Here is a 27,021-nt window from a genome sequence, read left to right as displayed (position 1 = left end):
AGGGGGTTGGTTGTCCTGTATGTTATGTCTCAAATTCTGGTGAAAACTAAAGTGTCCTTGTTAGAAATTCCCTTCTTGAGACTAAACAGAATTTCAAGGATGTGTTAGAAAGGGTTACCTTATTGTTCTAAAATGTGAAAGAGGGCAGGAAAAGCACTAAAAATGATACAACTATATACTAAAAATCTAAAAAGCTACAAATACATGAGAAAGATAAAGGTCTTTAGGCATCAATATCACACAGTGCAAGCCTCACCTCAGCTGCATGTAGACTATATCATGGCTATGCTGCTGGTAGACCCAACCATTGAGGCACAACCTTGGAATATTTTCCATGATGCTGTTCCCTAAAAAGGAGGGCCAGCTTGCAGCGTTCAGATGATAAGCAGCTTCTGCAATGGTGTTTATTGTCTTGAACATTTTCAGGAGTGTAATGCAATATTACACCTAACTATATGGTTTTATTAAAAAAATCACTCATTGCCTTGGTCCTTTCTGAAGAAGATCTATGTGTTTGCAGACCAGAATATTCTGCTGATGGGGAATATTTTTCTCCTGGCAGGAATCCAAACATCAAAATGTGGGTTTTCGTAGCTGTGGTGAGTAATCTGTCAGCAGGGAAACCATGACTGCCTAGAGGAGGAAGAGAAGAAAAAATTCCAATCACATTGGAAACAGATACTCCATAAAAATAAATAAGGGGGAAATATTTTCCAGCTCTGAAGCCTTGTGTTGAAAGTTATTATCCTGACAAAAACGGCATACTTAGATTTATTTGCTAGAATTTCTGATGATGAATCAGGCAAGAGCTGAAAACCAGTTAGGATGTTCTGTATTGTAGCTGATAGATTTTCTCAGTGTGGACAAAATATATTAATGGACAGCTTAGGAGCAATTCACACAAGCATTTAGATCAAATGCTGAGGCCTTTTTGGCATGTTGTGATGTATTCTCAGTTACTTCTAGAAGATGCTGTAGGTACCCAGACATCACATGGGCTGGCTTGTGGGTTTCAGCAGTTTCCATTAGCATCAGTGGCAGACATGAGAATATGAACTCTGACATTTATCCCAGTTTAGCTATACTTTCTGTGGTGAAACGTGGAAAATATCCCCGGAGGTTAAGAGTGTGCCATCCACCCCTCCTGCCCTGCCTGCCCAGCCTTAGGCACAGCTGTGAAATGGGAGTGATGGGACTGTCAGCAGAATAAAACGTGGAGTTGCAGCAGCTCTGCTGTCCCTCCCACACCTGTGCCCACAGCAAAGGCCTTGACAAGGCTTTACATGGTTCACACTGCTGTGATTTCACAGCAAGGTCTGACTGCACATTGTTATTTTGGCCCAGCGCTGGGTTTGTGAGGGTTCTCCAGGGCTGTGACCTTGTTGTCTGTCCTTCCTCTCCCCTCATCACTGCCCAGTGTGGCAGGGTCACTCAGGCACACAGAAGTGGCTGAATTGCAGCTGTGCAGCCCCTCAGTGGTGTGTGTTTGTGGCTGCACTCAGCTCTGCTTGGATCTACAGCTGAGCAAATAATCTATTCTTCAGTTTGCTCTCTGTGCTGAAAGGGGCAGAAAATACTGTATAAACAAGATTCATACATTCATTATTTTTATAGGTTGATAAAATAAAAAGATGACTTTTCCCTTCCCCCTCCCCCCCCCCCCAAAAAAAAAAAAAAGTGCATCTGGAACCCAAAGTAAAGGGCTTTTTTTTTTTTCTTTTTAAAAATATAATTTAGGGCAATTAGAAACATGGCAAAATTAAAATTAAAAATCTGAGCATTTTGTTGAATTTTAAGGACAAAACTACGAACTTAACACAAATTTGTTAGTAATTTTGACTGTGTCCAATGTCTGAGGTTTTAGCAAACACAACACTCAACCCCTTATTTATTCATTTGGAGCACATCTAGACTTCATCTCAGAACTATGACAATGCAGTCTCTGTTTTTCTTTTTGCCTCTGAAAGTTTTCACTAGCTTTTGTCAACTTGGTGAATCTAAAGCCAAAAATAAATAATAGGCTACTGAGAGCTGGCAGTAAATTTCTGAAATTCTAGGAATGCTGAGATGGGAGTTATGGTTTATGTTAAATTCCAAGTGTCCTCTCATGGTTCCCGTGGATCACACAGTGTTACCCACACTATAACTTTTCAGGATCTTTCAAATCTTTGCTTTTCCAGCATTTTCTCAGGGAAAGTTCCCATTGGTGTCACCAGCAGCTTTTCCTGGGAGAAAATAATGGCTTTTAAGTGTTTGGGAAACTGTCGTTTTTAAGACCAGACCCTGGGACCTCAGCGTTTAACATGTTTTAATTGACAAGTTGAGTTATTAATTAGAGTAAATCCAGTGATTTAATTACCAAAAAAATGGCAGTTTATATTGTAGATTTCACTTAGTGATAAAACCTGGGTCAAGTAACAGCAGATTATCACCAAAATAGATCCCATTTGTGCCCAGAAGTATTTGTGCTACAGTGTTGTCTATAATCAAAATTGTGATATGTTCTGGGGTAAATTTGAAACATATGTTTTAACATTCACTATTTATTGTAGAACCAGGTTGAATTCAAGCCTATTATGTAAGGCAGAACAGAATTTACCCTAACCTCTAAATACTGTTATCTTTCTTTTTTCCTTCCTTACCATAATTGTCCATTTTCTGTTTTCAGCCTCCTGGAAAACCAATGACCGTGGAGAATAAAACACTTCATCATCAACTTCTTCGGGTTTTCTGGGTAAACAATGTAAAAAAGCCCAGTTGGAAGCAGCAGATTTTGCAGTCTGTAGATTAAAAAGCATATAAAACAAAGACATATGTGGGGACATTAGTAAAATCCTTAACTAGTAAAAGGGTTAACAAATTTTATATTAACTCCCGCTCTGGTTACTTGGATGATGACCATAGAAGAATTCCGCAGACTTCAAAAGAATTCCTCATCTGTGAATAAGATGGGAATATCTCCGTGCAAGTCTGTAAGAGTTCAATGCTGACTTCACAGAAGTCAAAAAGTCACTCCAAATTCTCTTTAGAAGGGGAGTGAAAACTCCTCTGTTGCACATGTTCTGGAGCTGGTTCTCATTGGGAAGTTCTGAAAGAGGCCAAGCCGTGTGGAGTGTATGACATAACTCAAACTTTGTTATCTCTGGGAGTTTTTTAAGCTGGAGGGAGCTTTGCATGTGACTTTTCCATGGCCTCACCCAAACCCCTCCCCCCCCAAACTCATGCTTTGTTGGTGTTGATTCTTGTAAATGCAAACTGTAAAAATGTAAATGAAACCCAGAATCTCAGTTTTTACCTGCATTGTAATCTGATAACCTTGAAAGGCTTTAAGTCTTTCTTTCTTCTCCTCTTCTTGTCCCATGCTTATCCACGTGTCTGTAACTAAGACATTGGCACTGTCTGCAGCTTCCAAAGGGTCTGTTGTGAGAAGTAGCTTGGTACCATACTAATGTGAGTAAAATAAAGAAAGATCACTAAGACAAGGAACTTCAACTTAATTTATAATGAAAATAAACTCTATTCTAGATTGTTTCTTACTCTCCTACCTCTTTGGAGTTCTGTTCAGTTATTTTAGTTATTCTGAGGTCTGGTTCAAAGCCCTGACAAAAGAGATGATAGGTAAGACATCATGGAACATGTATAAGATCTTCACTAATTAATAAGAATGGTTGAAAAAATATTTATTGAACCATTGGCTGTGGAAGAAGAATATCTTTCAGAACTGTACAACTTGAGAAAACAATGTTGATTTCGTTGAAAGTTTATTTTGGAGATAAAGTGGCAGAAAGTGTTCTAAAAACATAAGAAAAATGTATTTTGACAGTTACAGAATTAAATGCATATACAACACAATTTTTTGTTCTCAACTGCTTTTTAAAAATATTTTATACTCTATTACATTGCAACATTCTAAAATGCTACACTACCAATTTAAGCAAAATGAGATGCAACACTTCCACCCAGCTGAAACAGGCTATTTTTTTTTTTTAATGGGGAGAGTACGTTGGATGACTTTGTAAGGCTTTATCACATTGAACTGTGATCCTCCACAATTTATATTCCTGTCATGTATTCCCATTTCTGATGTTAGACTCGGTAGAATCACTCCTACTTTGCATCCAAATCACTGGATGGGGATTTTGTACCCTGGTTCTGAAAACAGGCACCGAAGATAGATGCAGACACCCCCAGCTGGGGCCTTTGACCAATGCCTGGGTGTTTGAGACAAGCCTAGGTGAAGTTTGCCTTCCTTTCTCCCGGGGTTTGGTTTTCCTTACCCTGGGAGTGGCAATCCGCAGGTGCATTCCCAGCTTTGCAGAGCTCGTCATGAAGGACTGCAGGACGTTGTTGCCATCCCCGATCCAGGCAATGGTGAGCCCCTTCAACCCTCCAAAGTGCTCCTGCCAAAGCAATCACAAGCTCTGGGTCACATTCCAGAGGAGCTGGGCAGTCTGATGGACAGGAGGGAGCGATCAACTCTGTGAATCCAGCTGGCTGCCTTCAAATGCTACCTGAAATTACTGCTCCTACAGGATGGTCATGGATGAAAAGCCCCCTGTGTCATACAAGAAGGCCCAAATGCTGCTGCATCTCCTGGAGAAGGACACACTGGCAACTGTGCCACGTGGTGAGGCTCAGGCTGAGAGATTCAGCACCAGACACAAAGTGATTTTAGCATCACTGATGTACAGCTGTTCTTTGGGCCTCATAAACATCAGTGAATGTTAGAAATTATGAATTTAGAGACAGTCCTAATGCCTGGAACAGAACTCCTTCCAGCTTTCCCCCAAATTGTGAAAATATCTCTGTTGAGGTTTACTCTGGCTTGGTTGCCTCTAGATACTGTTCTCTGTGGCCATGGCAGTGACCATGTCCTGGGAGTGCATCTTCTCCCCACAGCTGCACAGGACAGCAAAGAGCAGCACTCTGAAAGCAGCTGTGCCACTCATGGCCTGCAGCATTTGTTCTCCATTGTTCAGCCAAAGAGTGCAGAGAATTTTTTAAAAATGTGGATTACCCGAACTTGAAACAGCGTTACAGAGTTAACTGTGGCTCTGCCTGATGGCACTTACAGCCTGGCCATGCAGCTACTTTGTCCCTCCACCCCAGCACACCAGCCCTAAGGAGGAACAAGAGCAACAGGGGTTACATATTTCCTGAGCAGGAATATTTGAGGCTCCTTAATGAGCTTTGTTTTAAATATGCATGTTTATAGACACTCCAGCTGATACCAAAATTTTTACAAAGGTGTAACCAAATTCATCTATAAGCCTCCTCTGTAAAACTCTACCTCTTGAAACAGTTTCTGGAGAGCCTTTCATTCTTAATTCAAATCTGGGCCATGCTACAATTGCATTGTAGTAGCTGGAAGACAGACAGTGTTTCAACACTTTGTGTGACATGATTCAATGCTTGTCAGAGAGGATAAACATCCACATTGTACTAAGTGGCAACCTTGCAGGCAGTTGCAGAAAAGAGGCCAAAAAACTGAACAAGAAAAGGGCTGAGACTACCCCCTCCTCTCCTGGCAGCAGTTCCTCCTAAACAAATAGTTTGTGAAGTTGTTCCAGAACAAAGTTATTAGTATTTCTTCCAGTAACCACAATTTTGAGTCAAAAATAGTAGTACTTGAAATACTGAATGACAATAAAATGCTGTAAATATCTAAATATGATAGAGTCCTAGACCGTTCAGGTTTAAGGACTACGGTATTGCAAAAATATCACTTTTTCAGCTGAATTTTGTTAGCAGAAGAGGTCATTGGCAGAGGTTGGACACAAGGGCATTTACAGGAGAACAAATCAGGACTTTGTGGACATGGAAGTTATTTCAGTATAATCACTCTGCAGGTCTCCAAGGATCTTTCAAAGTCCTTCCACATCTCCTAGCAATGGTGCTCCTAGGAGAAGGCCAAACTGAAGCATTTATTTAAGGTGTTGTTTCCATTTAGGGCTCAGTGATAGCTGAGACCAGAAGCCACAGCCAGAAGCGAGACAGTCCTGAGTTCTTTTCATCTCACTGTTTAAAAATAGACATCTCAGCCTTAATACTCAAAACATTGACTAGAGTCACAAATACACTGCTATGTTAAACAACTTCACCTTATTGCCAGCTGCTACTCTGCATTAAAAGAAGCACAGTGCATACTAAGTGCTTTCCTCAGTTTTCCCAAGCTTCTAGGTGTTACAGATAAAATATGGAGTGCTGGACATGTCTGTGTAATGATCCCCGATACACCCTGCAAATTGCAAACTGCATCTGCAGTGACTACTGTATAGAGTGGACAGAGCTGAACTGATTTTAATGAAGACATTTTGCTAATAGAAGGAGTCATAGCAAGGCAGAATCAAGCTGTATGTGTGCTAGTGGAGCCTGTTTTGTATCCTGTGCTCGGATTTATGCTGCCAGTGGCGCACTGCTGCTGTAATTCAAACCTCTTCATCTAAAGCCAGATCACTGTGACTGTGACTGTACTGCTTATAAGCAAACACACACCCTCAGCTTCCAGCCAAGAGGAGATGACTGTTGGTCAGAACTAGAAAGCTTGGAGGTAATAAAAAAGCTTCCCCACACTTCCCCTCATGCCCACTCCCTCTTTAAACTATGTGCTTATGCAATCACACAGGTGAAATCCTGCTAAAAGTGTTCTAGTAGTAACACTCTGAATTAAATGAGAGCCTTTACAATACCTGCTGATCACCAGAACCTCTCAAGATACTTCCCCTTTGCATCCCTCCCCATTTTCTACAAATTATGCTATACTGATGTAGGCTTTACTCCTGCATTGGTGTTCTGCAGTTTCAGTCTACGTTTGGAACATGACTCCTAGTAAAGCCACACAAAAAAACCCAAACTTACTTAGAAAGTCTAGAGCCCCTCTTCCTTATGAAGCCTCTTTGGCAAACTAGTAATTGCTGCTGTAGTGCCATAAAACCTGCCTGTGTTATTCTCTTGAAAAATCCCAGCTAAATAAGCAATACCAATTTTATATTCAATTATTTTCTCATCTTCATTTTGCACCCTTGCTTTTACAACATTTCATTCTGCTCTTATCCATAGCTGCAGTGTATCAGTGTAGACAACCCCAGGAAAGAATAAGAATGCTCAGTGATTTGACCCTGCTGTATATGTGGAGAAGACTGGGTTAACTAATTAGGGACATTTGTGTCTGTCTCTGCCTGGACTTGCTTCCAATAAGACTGAAACTCTGACACCATTATAGATTAATTCTGAAATGTTTGACCACAACTGTCATAACAGCCCTCAATTAAAACAAGCTTTTGAATAATGAATCAATAATCTGTCAAATTTTAAAATGGAATGCCAGAGACCAATCAAGGCTTTAGCCCTTCGGGAGACAGCTCAATCCTGGGCAAACTTGGATCTTCTGGCTCTCAAACTGGGCTTAAGGCAGATGCTGGGCCAGTTATCTTTCTTACTCCCATGCTGGTTTTTGTCATGGTTATTGATACAGTGTATTCTAGAGCATCAGGACAGATCTTAGTTGGGATTTTTAATTGTTAGAATAATAAGGATGATGATGGTGATGGATTTGAAAATTGTAAAATTTGAGGTTTTGGGGTCACAGAGCAAGGAGAATTTGAGAATATATTGCAACCCTTTTCAAGCTGGTCAACATTATTTGTTATGCTGCTTAAAAAGAAATCACTGATGCATTTCTTATGCCAACCGTTGCCTCCTAAAACAGCAAATTCCCCCCAGACCAGTGACATAAAAGCTAGTGGCATATGGATCCACTCTAATTACCAGCCTGGCCATCCTGCAGTCAACTACAAGTGAGCTGATTTGGGCAGTGACATTAATTTCAATTGAATCAATGTCAATACCCTGGCTGTGTCTGGAATACAAATTGTGTGATGCTGCCCTCCAGCCACGCTGAGCAGAGCAGAAGCTGAGCCACAGCTCCTGCCCTGGACACTGAGAGGCAGTGGGTGGACTCAGCACGTGGCTGTTTCAGCACAAGCAGGGGAGTAAAGGGGCTCAATGGGTGCTCACAAACTCACAGTCTTTAAAGGCCAAATCTCCACAATCCTCAAAATCGGGTTCTTACATGTTTGCAATCATTTTGTGTAAGTTAAAACTCAAGCACACTCAATTCAACACAACCTTTAAGAAGGAAGGTAGTGTATATATATATATATAAATATGCTGTGAAAAACGTTTATCTTGGTATAATAGAGGGCATTAACCCTGAGCAAAATATTTAAGAACAGAGCCAGCTTAGACTTCAAACCTGTGAGGGGATCCAGGTTGCGCAGGAAGAAGGCACTGGGCAGGAGGATGCTGAACCTGAAGAATCTCACCCCAATATTTATAACAAGTGCACGCTGCATGATCTGAAAAGAACACCTTGAACATTCCCAGGATGAGAAATTCCCTTGAATACAGAATGAGAATTTACAGCCGTGAAAATAAACCAGCTGCATTGTTTGGGGGATGCAATGGACAATACTAAAATAACAATACTAAAATGCACCTGGGAAGGGGAAAAGGGAATCAGAAGCTATAAGTAAAAAATTTTTTTTTTCAAAACAAACCATGCAATTGTGTAGTTTCAGACCAAAGGGAAAGTATTTGAGGAGGGTTCAAGAAGGCATGCATCAAAATTAATAGCATATGAAAAATGGAAGCAGAAAAATCTGCTAAGCCAGAAGAGGGCCAGAGTGCATGTAGAGTTTCACTGGAAAACAGTAAGGAAAAAAAGAAAAGAAAAAAAGTACATTTTGGGTATGTACTGGCAGCAGGGAGGAACAGATCGAGGCAGGAAAATATTTATGGGGATAGGGAAGAGACATTTTTTAAAGAGTAATAAGTTGCACAAAATCTGTGGTTACATTTAAATATTAGCCTAGCAGTCTGTGCCACTATTGTAGCTTGCATATATGTATAAATCAAAGAAATTGCCTTTGCATAGCACAGAAACAATCTAAATGTTATATATGGACTTTCAACTCATTTAAAGAATCAGTGGTACCATTCCACGTCCCATTATTCATCTTTTTTTGCAGGCAGTACTTGGATGACATCTTGCTGAAAATCCCATGAGAAGCTTGAGTGGGGTAAGTAGCAACTAGACCCTGTGGCTCACACCTCTTCGAGAGTTAATCTCACTTCTGTGGCCTGGTAAAGTTCATTGTATGATTAAAATGTTGTTTCATTAGATGCCACTCCAGTCTTCTCCAACTCACTGTACAGTGCAAAGAGGGAAAAAAGGGAGCAGAGGAACAGGTCAGAAAGGGAGAGTTCAGGCAGTGCCATCACCCACAGGGAGCTGCTGAGAGCTCTCCTCTGCCTGCCCCTCTCTCCTGGATAAGAAAGCAGGAATGGAAAGTGAGTCAGCAACCAGCAGTGCAACATGCCCTTGGCATAGCAGGGTGGCCACCCAGCTGCCCTATAAAGATCTCCTGAAAAAGTTTGGGCTAAAGAACATGCTGAAAAGAGTCAGGGAGAGATGGGCAGAGGGAGAAAATAGTGTTCTGCTTATTGGGCTGACTGTGAAAGTGCTGCAAATTTAAAAAAAAAACTTCCATGTCTGTCTAAAAGCTGAGCCATTCCTTGTGATCTCTGTAAGTGTTCACTTTGCCATGACACGTCTCCATGTCAAATACGTCTTTTGTTTGAGCACCAGCTGCTATGGACCTTGTTTCTTCATCACCAAAGACACCCTCCCTGGTGTTTGGTGCAGCAAAGGGACCTACAGCTGTTGGTGCTGCCCTCGGTATTCAAACCAGGGAAAAGTGCAGACTGTGGGCTCATGTCCACCCAGAGCTTCTACCACAGCTGCCCTACAGGAGGATGCAGTGGAGGAGCAGCAGGGCGTGTTCTCATCCTGCTGTTTTCCACAGGCTTCCCCCTAAGATCAGTGGAGAAAGAGAGGCATCTCCAGAAGGCGATTGAGATGCTCAGTGGTCTCTCTTCATTGACTGCAGGTAGAGTAGAGGGCAGCAGCACTGTGAACCTGGGTCACAGTGGCCTGGATAAAACCATGTTTAGGGGCAGAGATATCTGTGGTTGTGTGGGCTGTGAGTCACTGATTGTTCCTGAAGAGTGTTACTCACAAGTGATAAAATGCTAATTAATAAGGTGTTTGCAAGACAGAACACCCCACAAAACACAGCCAGAAGATTCTCCTGACTAATATTTGCACACAGTGTTTACAATGAAATAATGACACTCTCATTACAGCTTGCTGTCTTATGCAATTCGAACATTGAAGCTGGTTCAATGTGATCTCACAAGTCTCCCTCATTCTGAGGTCTATAAGCATTTTAGTCTCAAGTTCACCAGTTTTTGCTGGTCTCTTCACTGTGAATATAAAAACTTTACAAAAAATACTTAAAATAAAAAAGCGATTTTCACCAAACACACGAGTCTTTCAGTATTTAAGGTTTAAAGCGTGAATAATTTAATATTACTCTCACTAGCTCTTTCCCACACACTGTATGTCCCATAGCAAAGTCCCCAACAGCTGAGAAACATAGATGAATGAATCAGGAAACTATTCTGCCCCACCATTTTCAAGCAGTGTGGTTTTTATTCATTCAGAAAGTAAACAAGGTCAGAGGAGTTCATCATAGTTGTCAACCAGCCCTGCAGTATAATAATCTTTTTTATAAGCCAGATCCTCAACTGATTGTAAAACTACATAGTCCTTCTGTTCACAGATAAACATCTGGTATTCTGTGTGTAAAATGTTATCCTGCTGTCAGATCCCATATTACATTAGATAAAAATACAAAATATGATCTCTTTTAACTGTTCTTTGATGTGAGCAAAGTTTAAACTGGTTAAAGTGCCTGAACACTAAGTGTTTGCACTGGCAACATTAACTGTTTCAAAACAAATTGGTTCAACCAATTTTCTAATATATAAATAGTGATTCCTTTTAAGCTGTCCATAGATTAGAGAGGAATCAAGAACAAACTACTGAGTGTTTTCAAGTCATTGGAAAAACTTCTGCTGGCTTCGCCTGAGCCAGATTCTCATTTTTGTCTTAATATGTACAGCCCTCTGTACATTCTTTGAATTTCAGACTAATTCCAATGAAGCACTTAATTTTATGCTTAACTTTAGTCCCACTACAGCTGATAGAACTACGTAATTGTTTTAAATTAAACAGGTCCTTAATTATATTGCTGGATGAAGATCTCTTTAAACAACAAGTGCCATGTAATTACTACTTTGAAAAAGCTGGGGGTAAATGGTTTGGAAGCTGACTTCCCCAAGTACTTACTAAGAATTAGCAAAAAAAAAAGAAAAAGTTTCTATTTTTACCTGAAGAGTTAGGTAATCAGCTAAAATCTGAAGAGGATGGTGTAAATCGGACAATCCATTGATTATTGGGATCGTGGCTTCTTTTGCCATTAAGTCCAGATCATTGTGGTCATAAACTCGAGCCAAGATTGCATTTGTCATGCTGGACAGCACCCTAGAGAAGGCAGAAAATCCTCCAGTCAAACATAATAAATATACCGCTATTGCACTCTTCACCGTGCAACACATAAATATTAATGAGAAATGGTAATGAATCAATATTTTTCAGCTATCTGAATAATTTATCATGCCTGCAGAACAGACTCAAATGTAGTCATTTAACAAGCTGCTAATAAGTAAGAAGTTTCACTTCCTAACACTACTATGGTAAGTAAATGAAAACTCCTGCTCTATTTTATATTCTTTCTTCTTTAGCATTTAATTGTAGATGGAATATCGATACATTTTAATCTCTCTGAACTAAGATAAGAGATTTTGTGATACTGTAACATTTGAAGAACTTGATAACCTCAGAAGAGATTTGGTATATGGGTTTTTTTCAGTCTTTTAGCAAAGAACAAATAAAGTATTGACTGAATATTGTAGACCCTGTAAGGTTGCCTGACTTTGTGAGGGTCAGCAGTACAGATCTGTCTTGGATTGCAACAATTGTTTACTGATCTTAATAAACACAGAAACAGAACAGGCTGGGGTTGTTGCCCTGCTTCCTCCTATGTCCTGCTTCCTTCCTCCTACACCTGTGTATTGATTCAGGTGGTATCAGCATTCAAGTAATGCCCAAATTTCAAACTCAGTACAAGAGAAGGGGTTGCAGGAGCCCCTGTACCACTCTGGCATTAACCTCATTTGCTGGAGTGTGAAAGACACAGAGATTAGCATTGTGGATTAGCATAGTATACTCTGAATTTTTTAGATAAATGCAGTATGGATTGATGCTCTTAATTTCTCTGCATTTCTGTGTTTTAATCAGGCCCTGAAGCCTGACTTTGAAGTAGCATTTTGTGTGTTTTCTTGTTATCTGAAATAGGACATTAAAACAAAAAAAGGGAGGACTGAATTAGAAATATGTGGAAAAAAAATCCTTGCAGCATCTGCCTTCCTGATTAGCCATGACAAATTCTTGCACCTCCTTTTGTGAAAATAAGGCTTTTAGTACCATCAACAGCAATATCTCGTGATGAAGCCAGTAACAAGGATTTTCTACTGACACCAGACATTCCTCACACAAGCAAAGCTCTTATAAAATGTTATACAAGATTGCCTGTAGAGCTGTCTCTGAAAAAAAAACAACTGTCAATAACAGCTACAAATGAAAAGGAGGAAGTGAACAAGGTATTTACTGATTACAAAGTACTGGAACAGTTGCTGTTGGTGTCCTTATTTATTCTCAGCTCACCAGTTCCTTTCTCTGGGGGAAACCTGTTCTGAGCTGGCCATCAGGGATGTGATGCATGTTTCCTTTTGTTAACCATCTCACTGGCAGACACCATAAACAAGACACAGCCAGTCCCCATCAGTCAAGGGAAAGGGGCAATCACACTGGGAAGTTGCTCATTTTCATTAAAGCTTTTTTTTTTTTTTTTTAGGATGTCAGGACAGCTGATTTCTTTTTGACACAGCTCATCAAGAAATCAAAGAAGATGGCTCCTTCATAGGGTGTGCCATTAGGGAAAATTCAGTCATAATCACCAACTAGTGAAAAATGCTGGACTTTCATCTTTAGTCTGTTGAAGGGAGATATCAGACTTATTATACACCTACCAGCAGGACATGAGACAGTCCTTCTGCCAGCATTTCTAGGTGTCATATTTTACAGTAGGAAAATCAGCTGTAAACTGGCTTTATTCTTCGTGAAATCAAAACAAAACTAGACTTGGGGTAAAAAACACAAAGGAATAACCCTCACCTGGAGGTCTCTGATTACAGGGGAATGATTAAGTCTCCAGTAATTAAATCACTTTAAAGGAAATCATGTAAGGCTGGAATTACATAAGAAAAGATGGTCCTGAATATATATGAATCTTATCAAAGGCGAAGTTTTGGAAGCTGAGGGGCTGCAAGCACAGGTTCATCAGGTGACTACATTTAGGTTCTTATTTTGTCAACCATTAGGTCTTTGTCTCTTTTCATTCTTTTACAAAACAGTGAGGCTATGAACTTCAAAATCCCAGAGAGTGGAAATATGCTATATTGGAACACTGTGTATAGTGGGAAAGCTGCATGTCTCTCTTTTCAAAGTAATTTTTATTTCTACAGAGAAAGCCTTTCTTTTTTTCCTTAACTGTGTCCTCTGAGGAATCCAGAATGAAACACAGAGTACGCCTTTTTTGTATGCCAGACCTCTGAATTTGAAAATGGGGCATTTGCATATATTTTGTATAGAATACTGCTAGGCAAGGTAGTTTTGCTTTTGTTTTGAAAGTTTACAGCCATTCAAAAGCTTTAAACTTCTGACAAGACTACTTCACTTTCACTTATAGTCTCACAGGGACAGACAGTGGATGTGTTTTCAGTAAAGTAAACCCATTCCCCATAAATGCAGAGATTAATGCCCTAATAATTCCAGTGGACTGGTAAAATCACCCTATGAGTTCTTCAGGGCTGCCACTGAACCTGATGGCCACTGAGCTTTAGTGCTGCCCAGTGGAACTGCTCTGCAGTGGGAAACACAGAGACAGTACTTATATTTCATTTCAGGTAATTTATCAGACATGTTAAACAGCACTGAAAGGCTTTGAGCTCCTTAATGGGCGGTAACTTTTTGCCACTGTGTCAGTGTAAATGTAAATGACTTGTGAAGCATGGAGGAACTGATTTATGAGCAGGTAATAAGTCGCTAAAAATATGTTCACAGCAGCGATGCTTTCAACCCTTACCTGCAGCAGTTCTAATAAAAACTGTGGCTTTTATGGTTCTGTGCCCCTTTCACTTTAAGTCTCAATCTCAAGTACTTCAAAGGCCTTCAGAGCCCCAGACACACGGCTGTAAATATTTGAAATACCCTCTGGGCCTACTAGAGGCATTCTTTTTTGTTCTTACATTAACTGATTGAGCTTGGGATGTCATCTTTCATTCACAAGAAGCACCAAGGAATTAACACTCCAATTGTTCTTTTGGGTAAACTGCTCAGCCTTGATTATGCAGTCAGTAGTATTTCTGCTAATGAGAGCAAGAGTTGAGCAGAGCACATGGGACTGTATAAGGATTTGGGAAAATCCCCTGTCCACTGTAGCAGGTGGGAGCGGTGACCCAGCAGAGGGCAAACTCCCCAGGTAAGAGCCATAAACAGGGACTTGTCCTGGCAAAGCAAGCAGTGACAGAGAAAATGGGGCTCAAGGTTTTCTTGGGAAGTGAGTGTTGTAGGAACTTTAACCACAGAACGGGGGAGAGCTGGAAGATTTTCTTGCTTCTATTTATTGCTTTGTTTCTTGTAGCCTATAGTCTGCATTTTTCTTTTTTTTGCCTGTGCAAAGAAAGGCCATTCAGGACACTGTAAACAAAAGATTTAATGTCCCTTTACTGTCACATTTGGGAAGAAGAAGAAATTAAAACTGGCCTATAGTAGGTATATCTGGTTTTGTGTCAGATTTGCTGTAGGGCTGGCATCTGAATGACAGAGAGGCTCCAGGTGACAGTCCTGCATGGCTGGTGGCACAATATTTGTAGAGGTTATTGCCCCTTTGGAAGGGCCCTGACTTCATCCTTCCCCTTCCTGAAGTTGGTTGCTGGGGCTCACAGCCAGATTTGCAGTAGTGCAAATGATGAGGGAGATGAGGGAGAGAGCGCCTCACCTACAAGGAAAGGCTGAGAGAACTGGCATTATTCAGCCTGGGAAAAGAGAAGGCTCCAGACTGACCTAATTGCAGCCTTCCAATACCTGAACAGAGCTTACAAGAAATAATGGAGAGGGACTATTTACAGGAGCCTGGAGTGACAGGACAAGGGACAATGGCTTCAAACGGACAGAGAGTAGGTTTAGATTGGATATGAGGAAAAAAATCTTTACTATGAGGGTGGTGAGATCCTGGCACAGGTTGCCCAGAGAAGCTGTGGATGCCCCACCCCTGTGTTCAAGGCCAGGCTGGATGGGGCTCTGAGCAATCTGGGATAGTGAAAAGTATCCCTGTCCATGACAGGGGGTGTTGGCACAAAATGATATTTAAAGTCTCTTCCAACCCAAAACATTTCTATGATTCTATTGCTGCAGCTCACTTTGATTATGGCAGAGTTCTGTATCTAGCAGAGTGAGAGTTAAGTACTTTCAAACCTCAAGGGACAGAGATTTTTACTGTCTACTCTCAACACCCATAAATCTTCCATTTCAGTAGTAAAAAACAAGGAAGGAAAATTTAAAATGTTCAAATGTTTGATATTTTTTCTTAAATTTTCATTGGATTTCATCACAGAGAACAGCAACACAGTTCTCAAACAGTGTCTCCCACTGCCTGAGAACTGTGGTATTCAGCAGAGGCAATGGAACTCATCTGCCTGATTGCACAGTTTGAATTGAGCCTGATGAGCTTGACACTGCATATCTTTCACCAGAACAAAAAGGACCACTCAGACACTGCTAACCTTCCAACAGCTGGGCCTGACTGAATCGACCTCAGGCTGCAAAAGGGCTGCCTGGGAAGCAAGGATGATGCTAAGGCTGGATGAAGCTTTAATAGCTGGAGTGCTATGGAAAACAGCAGGAGCACCTGCAAAACATGACCTCCTGTTCTGCCAGCTCTCTGCAACATCAGAGGCAGCCCACTGCATAAAACTCTGAGCTCAGGTCCTCCCTGCCACAGCAATGGAGACAGGCTGGTACCCATCCTTGCAGGCACGTGGCATTGGGCAAGACTGAGCCCTTCCAGGGATGCCAGTAAGAGAAGAGAGCCTCAGCCCAGCCTCCACAGCAGTCCTGACAATGGGTGCAGGAAATATGAGTCTGGCTACAAAGTGTGGGTCCACTTTCGTGCTGCTGAAATAGGGGGATCAGAAAGGCTCTCAGCATCACCCTGTCACTGCAGGGACACTACTACAGCAGGTTAAGGCCCATCAGCAGCTGGCCTAACTAACATAATTTATGTCTTTGCTTTTTGATTTTGCTCTAGGGGCAGCAGAACCTGAAGGTTTTTGAGCCTTGTTAAAATACATGTGCTGTCATCAGTGGAATTACATGACTACTGAGGTTCATAAAATAGTTCCATTTGTATATGTAACCCTAATTAACACTCTATATGCCAAAATAAGTCTCAGTGTGGGAAGTGTAAGATAGCTTGAGAGGATGGAATAAAGGTTTACTGAGCTACAGATTCTACGAGCTGATCTGTAAATATTTAAGAAATTTAGACTACCTTCTGACATTTTCCAGAAAGAAAATATCGGCTTCCAAAATTCTTCAAGACAGGTGTCAGCCCGATCAATTACCAAATGCAGTGATCAGTCAAATGACATCTTACCAACCTTGCTGTATCTGTGAGACTCTCATTAGTTCCCAGATGTATATCTTGTGTTGTAAGGAAAGAAGGATGTCCTCCAAGGAGAGCAAATCCTACAGTGAGGAAAAATTTAAAAAAAAAAAGATAAATAAAACACCAGCACCTCATATTTACAGCCAAGACTCAAAATCTCCTTGATATAAAATACCTTTACAAAAACAAAAGTAGAACTCAGCAGGACATCCAACAGTCAAAATTATTAGCATTTGACAAATGAAGTTTCAAATAAATGTGCTTTGGAATAAACCCACTCAAATGCATGCCTCACTGAAATCCTTAGCCATGAGTTCTGATCTGTGATCACACAAACCATCATTCAAGCTCCAAGGCTACACATTGCCACAAGCATCACTGCTGCTCCCTGTTAAGAGCCAGGTAATCCATTCATCATTCTGCATTCCTACTCCATGGGACTTTCCATCCTAGAAGGGCCATCCAAGTCACCTGCTGTATTTCCACATCCTAGCAAGGATCAACATTGTCTTTCATGTAAAGTCATTCAGACAGAAAACTCTAAGCCTCCTCAGAACAAGAACAACAAACACACTACAACAAACTTGAATTTGGTCTCAAATGGCCAAGTGCCTTGAAAATGATAATGTGGGAGAGAGAAAAGGAGAGGTCTCAGGTCTGGCCAGCATCCCTCTACCCTGCAATAGCTAGGAATCTGCAAGGAGGTTCAAAGAACTGGATGGATTAGGTATGAAGAGTAAAATCCATTCCTGAGCAAGAAACCATGGAAAGACTTGAGCATCATTTAAGAATATAAAATATTTTGGGGAACTTCAAAGGTGTCTGAACAGTGTTTTGGATGAAGACAAATTACATGTGAAGGGCAACTCTCAGATTTTCTGCTGCTTTATTTTAATTGCACCAGCAGTAGAAAGTTACCACAAGCAACCATACAACACAGACAGGGAAAAAAACATCTTTTCACCAGCATATGAGTCTCTCTCCCTTTGCCTTGTTTAAATCTGAAGCCTCTTTCTACTGAATCTGAGTGTAAAGTCCCTCATGGCCACGCATTGGGAGGATGGGGCTGTTTCATGAACTGTCACAGGTGGTTTAGCATAAGCCTAGCACAGGACACAGGGTCCCATAGCTGGGGAGGTACCAAGTGTAGGATTTGAACTGGGCTGTTCATAGTCCTGTAAGGCATTTTCTGTATGATAAGAGCAACTCCCTTCCAGTACAGAAATTTCCTGCAGGCAGATCCTGTCCTGTCACTAGCATTTCTGATGGAGGAAACTTCCAGAGAATCTCAGTATGGGCAAACCAGCCTTTTTGAGACAACACTGTGGGGATATGAGTCTTTTACGGTGACAAAAATCTAGAGAGAAGCCTGTCTTTATATTGCCAGGACGAGAAAGGCAGCACAGAAGAGTAGAGACCCCCACTTTGCTTACCAAACTGTGATGTCCTGGAGATGCTGATTAATTTCGTGCTGTTAGGAAAAAAAAGTTTAAAAGAGAGAGGAAAAAAGAAGTGGAAAAGAAAGAAAAAACTGGAAGAAAATGTCAAAAGCTGCTCAGGCTGGCTGTATCCATTAGATGGCACTGCTGCCAGATTCAGCACTGCAGCTTCAGCACGGTGGTTGCACAGCTCTGTCATAGATTAAAAACTTTGTCTCACAGCTACTTTTTAAGAGTATTAAACCAGGACTGAACACTGAAAGCCTTCCCAGATAAAACCAACAGGTGAAGGCAGCAGGTCTGGGCCCCACAGCTGGGCTCCTTACACAGAGCAACTCTTATTAACAACCATCTCCTGTGGGCAGCAGGGTTGAGGTGAGGTCTTCTGCTTTGCACCAGTTCAGCCAGCCTCTAGAGTTTAAAATACAAGAGTTAAAAAAATACTGGAAAATCATTGTCTTTGGACTGCCTCAATTTTCCTAAGTGTCAGATTAAAACTAATGATGCTCCAGGCACCACCAGAAGGGCAAATTTCTGCTTCCCTAGCCAATGTAAGTGCACACTCATTCTATTGAACAGGCCCTTTTTAATTGCTTGTTGTTTTCATTAAGGATTGCTCCAAATCCCTCTTGCAATATTGCAAGTCAGACACAGAAAACTTTTAAGAATGAAGCATCATTTATTCTTTTATGATTTTTTTGACCTCCCCTCTGCAGCAGGGACACAAACATTGTATTTAGAGGACAGTGTATGCAAATGACACATTACAGCCTGTTTATTCAGTGCAAATTTTTATGTCAAGACCTCAGGACCTGTCACTGGCAGTAGCTTTTCCTTCCTGAATTATTGTGGATTTTTTGGAGTCATATACAATTGTGTCACTGATTTGTTCCTGCAAGTTCCACACAATACAGCAGCTCTGCATTTTAGGATTCTAAATGCATACGTTTTGGTAGATGATTCACAGTCCAGACAGGCTCCAATGGACATGTTCTGTTTTCTATAAATGATGCCCAGGTAAAAAAATGGGAATCTGAATATTTATTCAGAATTGCCAGACGTCAGACAGCCCAGTCAGAGCTGCCACCTGGAGTCTGTGTATATAGCAGAGCCCTGATGTGTTTGTTGGGCTTTCTGCTCATGAACTGGCCATCTGTACAGGGCCTGGGAACATATTTCCATCCAAAACTTTCCATCTGGAAATACAGGAGCTCTGTGCTCTAGCTTTGTATATAGTTACAGAGACAGAATCTTTTTCAGATCCTTTCATCCAGACTACCAGTAGAAAGCAGAAAAAAAAGAGAGATGATTTTGAAGGTATGCAGGCACCAATTCAGCAAATAAACATTGAAGTGCTGTGTTAAACCGGAAGATCTAATCCTCTTTGTTGTCACAGCCTGGTCATATCCAAGGCCACGTGGTAAATATTTATGTGAATTATGATATCTTCAATAAACTACTAAATGTTCATACTGCAAATCCAGAATAGATCATTACCTCGTGTCCACACTTCTCACTACTGTTAGTTTTCAAAATACACAGTTTTATGCCTCAAGCTGTGGCACATTGTTGACCCCCCCATGCAGACTCTTTCAGACAGGACATGAGTGAAATCTTCATCCCAGGCTGTCCCTGCTGTGTGGGGCAAGGGGACCAAAATGAATCCTACAGTTCACAGGTTGGCTACACACTTCTGGGGCTGTCACCAAGAGACACATACAGTCATCTTCTCAGACTCAAAGGAAGGATCTTTTTCAGAATTTCAAGACATATGGATTTGCATTTATTAATTTCCCCATTGCCTGCCCAGACTTACAAAATAGGAAGTATTTTTCCTTTTAGACTGATAACGAAGAACTCTCCTAGGCAGCAATTACAGAATATTCCTAAAGCAGAAGCTAAAAACTGATAAGCAGTTTTAAAAGTTATTTTTAATCTTCCCTTTTAAGTGGAGAGTAAACTGAGTGTGCATTTGGGCCCTCTGTAATGAGGCCAAATTAAATAATACTTAGCCAGAAAACAAACCCTGTACCCCTGCCATGTAATACCATCCCCACTACATTAGTTCATATGCTACAATGCAATTATTTCTGTGACTCTGTGTAGCTGTCTTCAGGCATGGCCATCACGTCCCTCTCACCCCACTGCGTAGGAAGAGTGAGTTGGGAGTAATTCCACTAAAGCCAGTGGCACTGGACCCCTGCAAGGCTGTTAAGATCTTTATATTCCAATGTACAAGAGGAGGTGGGCTGAGCTTTCCTACTTGCACTTCTCCCCCTTCATTTCTACCCTGTGAAATATTGTCTGAATTCAGTATCTGTGAAACGGTTGGATTTATTTATGATTTATTCACTAAAACGTAACTGCAGCTGTATATTTTAAGAGCAACAGTGACAATCAGAATATTTTACACCAAAGCTATAACAAAAACAGGGCATTCACCTTTGTGAATGTTTATTTTACAAGTAATATATGACCATGTGAATAGTTCTGTTTTCAAAAAGTACACAAGATTTTATGCAGAATGGGTATGGGATTCTGGCCGTGAAGAGGTGACATTTTCCAGTGTAATAGCAGACATGTCACATTTTCCAATAAAATAGCCAGTGGTAGAAATAAATCTACTAGGCTCACAGAACTGGATTTACTTTGCCACTACTCTATGGAAGTTACTTCTAGTTCTGCATTAAACTTACAACATCACAACTTATCTTAGAAATGGTAAAATTATATGGGTTTCAGAAATACACATTAGAATAAGATTAAAGAGGCAATGAATTATATCCCAAGGAGTGGAATATTATTCAGTACTGTGGCAATGTCATTAGAATAAAACAGGATGTTGGAAAACCTTAAATATCAACTGATCTATTACAAAGCATCATAAATTAATGTTTCGATAATCTTCAATTGATCAGGACAACTGGGAGAAATGCAAAATGTCACCCCTAAGTTAAAGAAGGGCAAGGAGGACACAGAGAATATGTTGCCTCACCTCAATCCATGGGAATGTGATAAAGCGGCTAATCCTGGAAACCATTTCTAGGCAGATTAAGCACCAGAAAGTAATCAGGAATAGTCAGGATGGCTTCACCAAGAGGAAGTCATGCTTGAGCAGCTTGATCAACCTCTATGATTCTGTGGTAGATGTGGGGAGGACAGTGGGTTTTGTCTGCCTGGACTTCATTGTGTCCATTGACAGTGTCTCCCATGAGATCCTCCCAGCCAAGATGTGGATGCCTGGGCTGGATGAGCAGAGCCTGGGATGGGTTCAGAACTGTCCAAATGGCCAAGTCTGAGAGTGGTGACCACCAGCACAAAGTCCAGTTGGAGGCCAGTGACCAGTGGTACCCTAGGGGTCCATTTGTGTCCAGTCCTGTTTAACACCTGTGTTAAGGGTCTCAATGATCAAATGTGGTTTCAGCAAGTCTGCTGATGACACAAAACTGGGAGGAGTGGCTTGTACATCATATGGTCATGCTGCTGTCCAGAGGGATCTTGACAGGCTGAAAAAATGGTCTGGCAGGAGGCCCATGAAATTCAGCAAGGAGAGATGCAAAGTCCTGCACCTGAGGAAGAACAGCTCCAGGCACCAGGACACGATGGGGGCCATCCCAACTGGGAAGCAGCTTGGCAGAAAAGGACTTGGGGGTCCTGGTGGACAGCAAACTGAACATGATCCAGCAGTGTGTGCAGCTTTCCAGCAAAGGCGGTGAATGGTGTCCTGCACTGCACCAGACAAATACTGCCTGGAGGTGGAGGAAGGTGATCCTTCCTCTTTATACAGCACTGGTGAGACCAAACCTTGAGAGTCTGGATTTGGGGTCCTCAGTAGGAGAAACATTGGACACAGTTAGTATGTCCCTGTTAACGAAGGCTCACAAAGATGGCTAAGGGATTGAAGCATATTTCATATGAGAAGAAAAGCTGAGAGAGCTGGGACAGCACGGCCTGGAGAACAGAAGGCTCAGGGGGAATATTGCTGATGTATATAAACACCTGAAGGGAGGAGGCAAAGAAGACAGAGCCAGGTGTTTTTCAGTAGTGCAATGGGCACAAATTGGGAAGATCCCTCTGAGTAGTAAGTTCTATTTACTGAAAAATTATTGATCAATGGCATAAGTAGACACAAAAGATTGTAGAATCTTCATTCTTGGAGATATTCAAAAGACTTCTGGACATGGTCCTGGACAACTGGCTCTAGAAGACCCTGCCTGAGCAGGAGATTGGACCAGATGACCTTCAGAGATTACTTCCAACTTCAACTGTTCTGTTTATTTATTTTTCAATAATGTTGTTCTTTATAGGCACAGGTGATGGCATAGGGTTAAAATGTTTCTAAAAATCATGGGAATTGTATACAGTAGATTCAGGGGAGGTGGACAAAAAGGCTTGGGAAAAGGAACCAAACCCATGTAGGCCCTGGAAACAAAGGTTAGGCTTTGTCTTTACTAGATCATGTGAAACTAATCTAGTTTCACATGATTATGCACCTGCATAATCATCATATGATGAATTATATGATTGCTAATTGTAATGATTGTTTGGTAATTGAATATGATTATTATCTTAAACAAGAATCATGGGAAACGATATTTGGGGGCCTGATGGAAACTACAAGAATTCATGCTTGGATAATATCAATGTATACAATAGAACAATATGGGTTTAATAATTAATGAGTAGTTATATAATGAAAGGGTATAGAAACATGTCCATTTTGAATTCATGTTGGAGTCAGATTTGGGTCTGTACCTTGTACCCCTGATTCCCAGAGCTCTTCAATAAAAGCACCTGCATATAATCATTCTGTGATTATGCGTTTCAATGCTAACACAGGGACAGTAGGAATTCTGAACAGATTTCCAGGTGTTAATATGTCCCAACAAACTCCTAGACACTGCACAGAGAAGACTTTGTAATCAGTGCTTTCCAAGTCTACTCTGTAATGAAATCCACTGATTTAGCCGTTCCTGAGAGTTGCAAAGTTGGTTTAGATTAATCTCATCCCCAGGACCTTGCCCTACAAGTGACCTCACTCAAGTTATTGAAGGGGCAGCTCTTGGGAAGTGCTATTTGAGATGACTCAGGAACTTTATAAATAAACATTTCAATCCACTGCAATTGTCCATTTTCACTGGACATTGTAAAATTGGTATTAAATTATCTTGTTTAGCTAAAATGAACACATGTGGCCCCACATTTATTTTGAGTTAGAAATTCCAAGGAGGGAATAACTTATGTCAAAAAAGCAGCTGAAATGTATAGAGTTTTTGTGGACAGAAAAAAACTTGAGTCTCTCTTTGAAGCAAAGTCTTAGGCTTAACAGACTTAAGACCAATTAACTGAAGGTGTGAAGTTAATGTACAGAAGTTAACTGCGTTGAACTCCCTTGTGGAAACTCTCACTTAGAAATAAATTTGTTTTATTTCACTGGAGCTTAATTCTCCCTTGGATGAATTTATGTGCATTAACTCCCATCCTTAAGTTAATTCATTTGAACTTTCCTGAGCTTCCCCCTTCTGTAAGCCTTCAAAAGCCAAGGACTAAGCAGTGTTTCCCTCAGAATACAGAAGAATGAAGGATAAACAGATCCAGGGAATTCATTATCTGGCCGTTTACCAGAATGGTAAGCAACAAGAAACAGGACTAAAAACTCAGGAATTAAGAGGTGGGTGGTCTTTGCAAAGAGGGAATGCACATTACTAAGTCCTCGCTATCTGGAGAAAACAGAAAGCAAGAACAAGTCTGCTTAAAAAGTAGGATCAGCAGGCAAGTGTCTGTGCCAGACAATGCAAAGACAATTTTGGGAATGCTTGGAGTTAATATATCCATTTCTTCCTTCTATTTTTTTATCTTCTCTCTTACAGCTTGTAAAGAAATGTGAATACTCAACAGGTTTTCTGTTCCTTCACTAGGAGGAAATGAGGGATGCTGGGTCAACATAAATAAGAGAGAAAAGCAAGTTCTTCCTTGATGCATCACCAGTTCAGAGTTATTTCTTCCTATAAATGATTGCTGAGTGATTTCTTTTGGCAGTGCCGTTGAATTCAGAACGACTACCATGTAAATAAAGACATCATATGTACATGTTTCAGTGTTTGCAGGACTGTAACCTAAAAAAAATAAATGTTTCAGTGCTTGATATTATTAGGCTATACCCTTGAGTCTCCAAGTTATCTTCCCTGGTAGGTAACCATGTTAATTTGCCCCTCAAATTTAAATTCAGGCATTACTGTGATTACCAGCCTAAAAACATACTTTGAAATGTAACAATGGTAATGCATATTACATTAGAAAAATATTTATTAGAGCTTGCACAAAACTAAATTTGTGATGCTTCCTGAAGTAGATGTTAGGAAATGTACATCTTGCCAGTACAGATGGGAGCTTACACCAGAAACGCTTACTTCTACCTGTTACTTTATTTCTGATCTACCATGTCTTGGAGGATTTTGAGAAATTTTCAGTGACTAGAGCCATGTGCTTGTGAAATTAATATGCAAGGTGAAACACAAATGGCTGCCATTCTTTTCTTATTTTTCTTATGTTTTGCTTTCAAGGTTTAGGTTTCTCCTGAGGGGAAATTGCTAAATGCAAAATTATGCAGTGTTTGTCAATACATCCTCAATGTATATCGTTTCATGTGAAGTCTTACTGTGCCATTGCTCAGACCTACCTGTTTCTGTAGATAATCTTGTTCTTGTGCTTCTCTTCTCAAAAATCATGGCCAAGGATTTGCCTTGCATCAAAGGCAAATACTGAAACATGAAAAAGAAAGGTATTTCACTTTTATAATCATTATACGCTTTAAAGTATGAAATATTTCTTGCACACTTTAATTCACCACTAGAAAAGTTGCAAAAGTGGGGGGTTTTTCCCCTGTGGTTTTGTTCTCCTGCCCTGCAATAAATTTATTAGCAGTGGAAAGGTTAAAGGCAAAGAAGTAATTCTAGGTCCAAAACCAACTGCATTGTGGCACTCAATTTGAGCCAGCACTAAGTAGAACTCAGATACTAATTTAATCCCATGCAGGGAAGCGTCTTCCATTTCCTACATTTAGTGCTGCATGTACACTGTGTGTGGATGGATGGGGTTAGCTGACAGCAGGGAGTTGGCTGCACAAACCTGTTTAATATTTCCACTCACAAAGTCCTCTGAAGTGTTTAAAGAACATCTCTGGCACTTTACAGGAAGGTTCTTTGATTTGTAGCACACGATTTACAGTATTTAAGAGCTCAGGAGATTTTGTTTAGGACAGGACATCTGAAAGACTTTTTCACAATACCCTTCCGAGCAGTATTTATTTCAACATCTGAGGGACCTAAATGACAGTTAAACCATTTTACCTCTCCTTTGTTCTTTATTCTTTGTTTCAAATCTGATGCCATCCACAGCAAATACTTCAGTTCATCAGCTGTGTAGTTCTCTAAAGTAAGGAGGTCCCGACCTTTCATATGAACATTCATTTGAGCTGGTGTCCCATACCTGTGTCAAAATTTAAAAAAGCACATTTTTTGCCATTTAGTGCTTAATTGTACATGTGCTAAAGCCAGTGAGCAAGCACCTGAAACATCTTCAACTCCTCTCATATGACCCAGCTGGATCACCCTGGTAGACTATGCACTGTATCGATGCATGTATCAATGTATGCACTGTAACAGTATTTCAAATTGTATCATAGCATTAATAGTAGATGTATTTTCTTCTGTCTTCTGAGATGAATATGGCAACTGCAGGCTGCCTGTCAAATAAAGACATTCAGAACCTGGTAAAATGATTTATGTGTAGACCCCAAAGCTGCCCTTTCAGAGGATAGAATAACAGAAATGGATCTTGGAGCTATTTTTCTCTCCTTTATGCTTTATGGATGAGTAGACACTTGCCACATTCCAACCCCATTCTCAAAAAAGGTGGCATTTCTATAAATGTGTAAGAAATATCCTCATTACACTGGGGGAAAGGGTAAAAAAAACCCCAAGAAAGCAGACTTTCTGGACATGTGCTGTTTATTCAGTGTGTTCTGGCCTCCCTCCAGATTTCGGATTTCAGAATCACATGAAATTGAATGTTGATAATCACCCACAGAAGTTACATGATCAAATTTCTTCTAGCTTAGATGAGGCATCTCTTGAAAGTCTTGTCCAAGCCCATGTTTCACAGGCTGAAGGTTAACAGGGAAGTGTGTCAGCTCAGCCCTTTCTCTGGCTCTGTACTTACAGCCCTCCTCAGCACTGCAGAGCCCACACTGTACTCTTGCTAAGGTTTTGATGGGTATGAGCTAAAGATATCTTTCTATTTAAAGTCAGTAGTTTTAGACTGATCTAATGAAATGGAGACCAAAGCAGTGCAAAGATATGGAATGAGTGCAGCTAATGCTTTTCTATTTCCAATAGTATTTGTGTTTTATATTTCCCTTTAGCTCACCATTGAGACTAGCTCAGATGCAGCACCTGCTAATTGCCAAGCCCTGAAGTCTACAGCTAGGAAAATATGCCCAGACATACCTCTGTGAGGCTTTGGACATGGTTCCACACAACAGCCTGAGCCTCACACTGCAGAGCCCTGGCTTTGGAGGGTGGGCTATGTGGGACACAAACCACTGGACAGACGGATGCTGCCAGGGACTTATGGGCAGAGGCTCCATGTGCAGCTGCAGGCCAGGGATGAGGTCTGTTCCCTCAGGACTCTTGTTCTACTTAGATTTAAGCCATTTCAGAGCTTTCCAAATTATTTTCTGTCCAATTCCTTTTCAGAGTGCTACTTTCTCAGCTTAGTGCTCTGTGTCCTCCTTTCTCTCCTGTCTTTCTTTGCCTTTCTTCTATCAT

At 40.8% G+C, this 27,021-nt stretch overlaps 1 protein-coding gene and 1 long non-coding RNA gene across 2 annotated transcripts in view; one reads left to right on the top strand and one right to left on the bottom strand.

The window, feature by feature from the left end:
• The window catches only part of LOC136358149 (uncharacterized), a 201,175-nt gene that overhangs the window by 23,755 nt on the left and 150,399 nt on the right, over positions 1–27,021 (top strand). The gene's annotated exons all lie outside the window — the stretch shown is intronic.
• OTC (ornithine transcarbamylase) lies at positions 325–26,720 on the bottom strand. Its single transcript, XM_066338271.1, has 10 exons — positions 26,701–26,720; positions 25,543–25,681; positions 24,873–24,954; positions 16,747–16,834; positions 11,296–11,449; positions 4,278–4,400; positions 3,546–3,599; positions 3,296–3,445; positions 2,643–2,780; positions 325–633 (listed from the first exon to the last, which is right to left on the bottom strand). Exons 1-10 carry the CDS (start codon positions 26,718–26,720, stop codon positions 574–576), a joined length of 1,008 nt encoding a protein of 335 aa, XP_066194368.1. The 3' UTR covers positions 325–573.

Source organism: Sylvia atricapilla, chromosome 2 (genome assembly GCF_009819655.1).
Source record: "Sylvia atricapilla isolate bSylAtr1 chromosome 2, bSylAtr1.pri, whole genome shotgun sequence".
Lineage (NCBI taxonomy): Eukaryota > Metazoa > Chordata > Aves > Passeriformes > Sylviidae > Sylvia > Sylvia atricapilla.
The sequence above is the reverse complement of the archived record's forward strand: the minus strand, read 5'-3'. Positions and strand labels throughout refer to the sequence as shown.

What these genes read in the sequence shown, in the direction of transcription:
- OTC (XM_066338271.1), bottom strand. Translation starts at nt 26,720, where the DNA reads ATGTCCAAAGCCTCACAGAG. An exon ending in ATGTCCAAAGCCTCACAGAG is followed by an intron (nt 25,682 to 26,700) that starts GTATGTCTGGGC and finishes ATTTTGACACAG; the next exon opens with GTATGGGACACCAGCTCAAA. An exon ending in CTGATTACCTAACTCTTCAG is followed by an intron (nt 4,401 to 11,295) that starts GTAAAAATAGAA and finishes TTGCTTTGGCAG; the next exon opens with GAGCACTTTGGAGGGTTGAA.